Below are 5402 nucleotides of genomic sequence, written 5' to 3'. Positions count from 1 at the left end.
GTCTCTAACTCCATACCATATGGAATATACCTGTAGAAATACGTCGCAACTTGGTCATCAATCACCCTAAATTTCTACCATATTGACTGTTCAAATGTATCTGCTAACTGACAGAACAATTAATTCATCCGGCAATGCAACTTTACATCGCACAATAAACACCCGCTCATGGTACAGCTCTTGCTGACGAGGGTCAATATCACGTTATCATTTTCACCATGTGGTTGACGATTTTCTGTTCTGTTTTTTAAACGTTCACCTCTAGCTGTATGTCACACTGCCTTTGCTTGTTTCGTTGTCGTCTAAACCTGGAAAATCAGAGCTCGTATTTAATAGAGCTGCAACGTGAAAGGAGGTACACATGAGTCAAGCGCGACGCACGGAGGGTTACCATCAAAGTTGAGTTTTTGGTAGATCCGATTATCCGTTGTCCATGATAAACCATTTCGACCAAGAGCGCAGTCATTCACGCAGAGAATGGTAAGTTCATATTCGATATGTGACAACATTCCGTGCTACTGTAAATCTTGACTAAACGTAAAAAGAAACTGTAATGCTGTTATCTTTTTTTATCCTATTCAATTTTCTGTGAACAAAAAAAAAAATGTGACTCATACTGTTTTGTAGGAAAAAATAATTATGTGTTGATTGATACCTTTACCTTTATAGGCGATTCTGCTATAGCTTGTACTAGTTTCTTTTGTCATTCTATTATGTATAATCTTATTGCAATTGTTGAAATGGACAAAAACATGCAAAATTAAATGTAAATGACAGTGAACATTGCCAACAGAATCAGAGTGGACGTCTCTTAGGCCCACTGCCATATACCCAGCCATACATGGGAGGTGGACTTCTACTGTCCTTCTCTCTAACTTTGCTAGGAAACAAAGAATAATATATTATATTACTCAGATATTAATAATCTTTTACATAATGCAATTACTGCATGCTTCGCATCATCAAAGAATGCTTGGAAGTCAGTTTTAGCAGTCGGAAAGGTCAGTAGTAGCTTCTAAATTGTCTTTAATGAGGACTATCGCTTTTATCAATGTCTATGGCAGCTTCGAAGTTTCTAGGTGGTACCTCAATATTCATGGTATGGGGATTAGATATTTCTGTATGTTTGTGTGGATATTATGTGTGTACTTGGATTGTTAGATACATTTGGATCTTTCACACACACAAAAAAAAAAATCTTATTTGGTGAAAATGAAACTTGAATTCTGTATACACGTAAATGATGGTACAAGATCAGTTTACTCTGGTTTCTTCTTATTGGAATGATTTGAAGGTAGTGAGGTTCCGTTTTCGAGACTAGACCTCAACGAATATCAGACAGATAGATAGATTCGTCTTATATCAATCCATTTGTTTGAACATGATTCATTCTCTGGGAAATATACGCTGACATGATATTTTCAGTAAGCTTTCACTATAACGACGTATCTAAATGAAATCTATTACACATGCATGTTTGTTCATTCCTTTCTTCTTCAGATGAAGGCCGTTATATTTGTTGAGAGCATCCTACTTCTATGTCTTCTGCTGGGTGGAGACGGTAAGTACAATGTTTACTATTGTTTGAAGTAATTGTAATGTATTTTCTTTGAGGCTAAAACTTGCATTTCTGTCTCTTCTTTCTGTTTTTTTTTTTCCTCTCTCTCGATTTGTTTCTCTGTGTCAATTTGTGTGCGTGCAATTAATGATAATTTCCGGGGCCCCACACAGTAAAACCTCCAACCTCTCTCATATTTTGTTGCATGGTGTTCATACAAACAATTGGTATGGGGCTTAGTTACCCTTTAAAGGAGACCTCCGGATGTTTCTTTTTTTTTCAGACTTGTAAATTTCAATAATTATAAATTAGTTATACCGAGTACAGAGTTTCAGAATTCACAGTGTTTGGGTTGGTTACAGCTCGTTATTCCGAAGGTTCGTTATTCCGAAGGCTCTTTATTCCTAAGATTCGTTATTCCGAAGGTTCATTGTTCCGAATTTCATTTTCGGATCAACCAATTTTTGGAGTAACGAACCTTCGGAATAACGCCACAAATTTTCGGATTAACGAACCCTTTTTCATTTTCGGATTAACGAACCTCTAGGTATAGGGAATTTGCGTGTTTCGGATTAACGACCCTTCGGAATAACGAACCTTCGGAATAGCGAACCTTCGGAATAACGAACAGCACCCGTTTGGGTTTAGGAATAAGAATGTTTTCAAAATTTACAACAAATTGCAATGAACAAGGATGATGACACTGCAGCCTCACCATAAGAATGCACGAGTTAGGCTCAAGGAAGCAGAACAAAAGAAGATGACATGCATACATTCTACACAGGTGTACTTGTTAAGCAAGTGGTATTGTAATGGAATTACATTTCTGACATATGTGAGGCTTCTATGTCATCAACACTATTCAGTGTAATATGATTAAGATTTTTCAGAGTATTGTTTCTCTGCTCAAGGACGACAATACATTCCACAAATATATACATGGAGCTGTTGATTTATGTACTACATGATGTGAAATTATGAAATTCGTTTGGAATGCTCCTCTAACGAAAGCAATGAGGTAAAGAGGAACCACAACTCTGCTTCCACCTCCTGTACAGCATGTCCCCCTCCTCAGAACAGACCAAACGGCCAGCCTAGGAAGATACTGGCTGGATTTCGGAGGATCGTGAAGCAAGGGAGTGTCTGCGAGGATTTCCTGAGTGCTCCCCAAGAGTACAAGGAGGTGTGCTCCAAGGAAGCCATGGGGCAACTCGTCGCTGACTTCCTCGAGGCAAGCCGAGAGATCGACAGGATCGGTGCCGAGAGGGTTTGCCGTAATGACAGGCCAGCACACTTCAACAACACCTGTGAGATTCTGCATTTTGCCTGTACTCACAGAAATCTGCATCGATTGAGGGTGTGCATGGGATCCAACGCTTCTGGTAAGTTTTTTTTTTCTTCTTCTTCTTTTTGTTTGTTATTCGGTTGTGTTTGTATTTGTTTTTTGTTAGGGGGCTTTTCTCTCTTTTTTTTTTCTCTTTTTTTGTGCGTATTTAGAATATCTCCTGGGATCCTGGGTATCGATATCTTTTTAGCAGCGATATAATGCAAACATGTCTATTAACAAGGACTTCTTGTAATCGATGTCTTCAAACCATCTCTCATTTAAAATCAGTTAATCCAAAAGATTTGGAACTGTGGCGGTGTGCGGATATTTCATGTAATTCAAGCAAGAAAACGAGGTAATTCATGTAAAGAAAAGATAAACTTTTCATGGCATTTTCTTAAAAAAAAAGAACCTGAATTATAAGATTTTAATATTTTTCCCATGTTTAACTGCTTCAATAGACGGGTCATTCGTACCTTGTATTTATATTGGTTCGCCAAGCTATTATTGCTAGCTAAAGTTAACAGATAAGTTAACGGAACAACCACAACTACCAAAACAAATCTACTAGAAGTCCAGGGAGCACCCTCCTCAATGCTTTTCACCTGACGCATTGGTTTCTGTGAAATCGGGGAAGGTTTAAGTTGTATGAGGTTCAACCCTAATAGATCTTATGTAGTCATCCAATCTGTGTAAAGCAATACAGTGACAGGGTATTTACTCCTTCGACAGTATAATTGTTCCTGTTTTATTTACTCCAGGGTCTTATGGTTAAGGTAAGGTTGTGATATATAGGGTTTTAGAATAAGGCTGATGTGATGATTAGGATAAGGGTTCGGATGACGTTGGTGGGCAGACTTTTTGTTTGGCTTAGGGTGCAGATATTCCATGGGAGCAATATTATTGTCGTAGGAGCAAATATCATCGAACCGAGAAATACAGTTCTCATGAGTGGGTAGTTAATCATTGTCATATTTATGCATCAATTTTTTCACCACTTCTTTGAACCCGTAAACATAATTTATTAGCTACAAGCATGACAAGGGCTACAAACTTTAACGGTCTGCGTAAAGTTAAAGCTCCTGTTTGTTTGATGAATCACTTCACCTCATTTCCCGTGATTATTGGATCATGAAGAAATGTATTCACTGCGATCGCATGATAAATTAGATTTGTTTTAAGTTTGCATGGTGATAATACAGTAACTGAAAGCTATTATCAATAATGTTCAGCCCCATTATTCAAGAACACAAGAAGGAAAGCGGTAATGTTTTGGGTTTTTTTTTTTTTTGTGAGACGTGTGTTTAAGAAACATGTTACCTCGGATCAGATTTTTCCTAAATCTTTGTCAATTGTCCAGACTCTCGCGGAAGCAACCAACAGACACGTGATCCAGAAGGCCTAACCCAGCAGGAAGTTATACAGCCAGGACAAGATCAAGCACGACGGAATCAGAAGAACTCAAAGGCTCCAAGGGAGGAAGCAGACGATGAAGCAGGACGCGATAGGTCAGGCGGAAGCCAGACAGACCGCCGAGGAGTAGGACGAGGGCTGAGTGTTGGAATATCTTTTCATCATCAAGGACAACATCAGCCAGTTGACAATGACTCAGGACAAAACAAGACAGGACCCATTCATCCGCCAAGAAATCAACCAGGAAATCGTCAGTTTGGAAGCAATCAGCAGCGGCGTGACCATCTTGGAGGAGGTCGACAAGGACATAGTCAGCCAGAACATAGTCAGCAAGATCCGAACCAGACACCACGCAACGGAGCTAGTCATAATCAGTCTCGACCTCATCGACGACAACGGAATCAGATAGGAGGACAAAGTCAACACCGAGAAAGAAACCAACCACTACGTAATCTTCTGGAACGTAGCCAGGGACATCGGGAGGGATCAAGACGCGGCAAGAACAAGGCTGGTGCAGGTGTAACAACCTCTCCAGAAGTTTAAGCTCCGCAGATGCCCAACAACCTCGGCTTTGAAGGAGTCCTGTCGAGGACCTGTCACACTACAGCATGTTTAGGTAACGTATGCGTATATAAATTGCGCATTCTTTTCCCCTCAAAATTGGAAACAAAACGTCCACGTACCTTTGAAGTGGTTGAATATCATAGCTCCATGTCTGAATTGTTTTTGGACCCCTGCTAGCAAATGCATCGTTGGAAAACATCGTATGTAAAATATATTCAAATTATCGCATTAGATCGACAAGACAGTAGGCCTACGCCAGTTTACATCCAAATTATACAAAATAAAAATCGTAACGCACACTTTAGCTCCACACACTGTAGTCTGTCATGGCTTACATTCGAATGTTGCACGTGCAGTCCAAGATTAGTGATTCCAGGTGGCCAAGTTTTGAATTGTGATATTTCAAGTCTTTGGTTTTTCTTTTGGTTTTTGAATATGGAAGGGCTTTCTTTATCTATCCTTTATAATCTACTGAGCATCTAACACAAAGGGTGGCAACGCAAATGTATCAGTCAATCACGTGTATTTGTAACACTTAAA

General features: G+C 39.4%; 1 protein-coding gene across 1 annotated transcript; it reads left to right on the top strand.

Annotated features, from left to right (window-relative positions):
- The first annotated feature begins 1434 nt into the window (after positions 1 to 1434).
- Positions 1435 to 5018, top strand: LOC140229999 (uncharacterized). The gene is made up of 3 exons (XM_072310200.1): positions 1435 to 1561; positions 2617 to 2940; positions 4246 to 5018. Exons 1-3 carry the CDS (start codon positions 1474 to 1476, stop codon positions 4839 to 4841), a joined length of 1008 nt encoding a protein of 335 aa, XP_072166301.1. The 5' UTR covers positions 1435 to 1473; the 3' UTR covers positions 4842 to 5018.
- The last annotated feature ends 384 nt before the right edge of the window (positions 5019 to 5402 follow it).

Source organism: Diadema setosum, chromosome 6, assembly GCF_964275005.1.
Source record: "Diadema setosum chromosome 6, eeDiaSeto1, whole genome shotgun sequence".
Classification (NCBI taxonomy): Eukaryota; Metazoa; Echinodermata; class Echinoidea; order Diadematoida; family Diadematidae; genus Diadema; species Diadema setosum.
The sequence above is the reverse complement of the archived record's forward strand: the minus strand, read 5'-3'. Positions and strand labels throughout refer to the sequence as shown.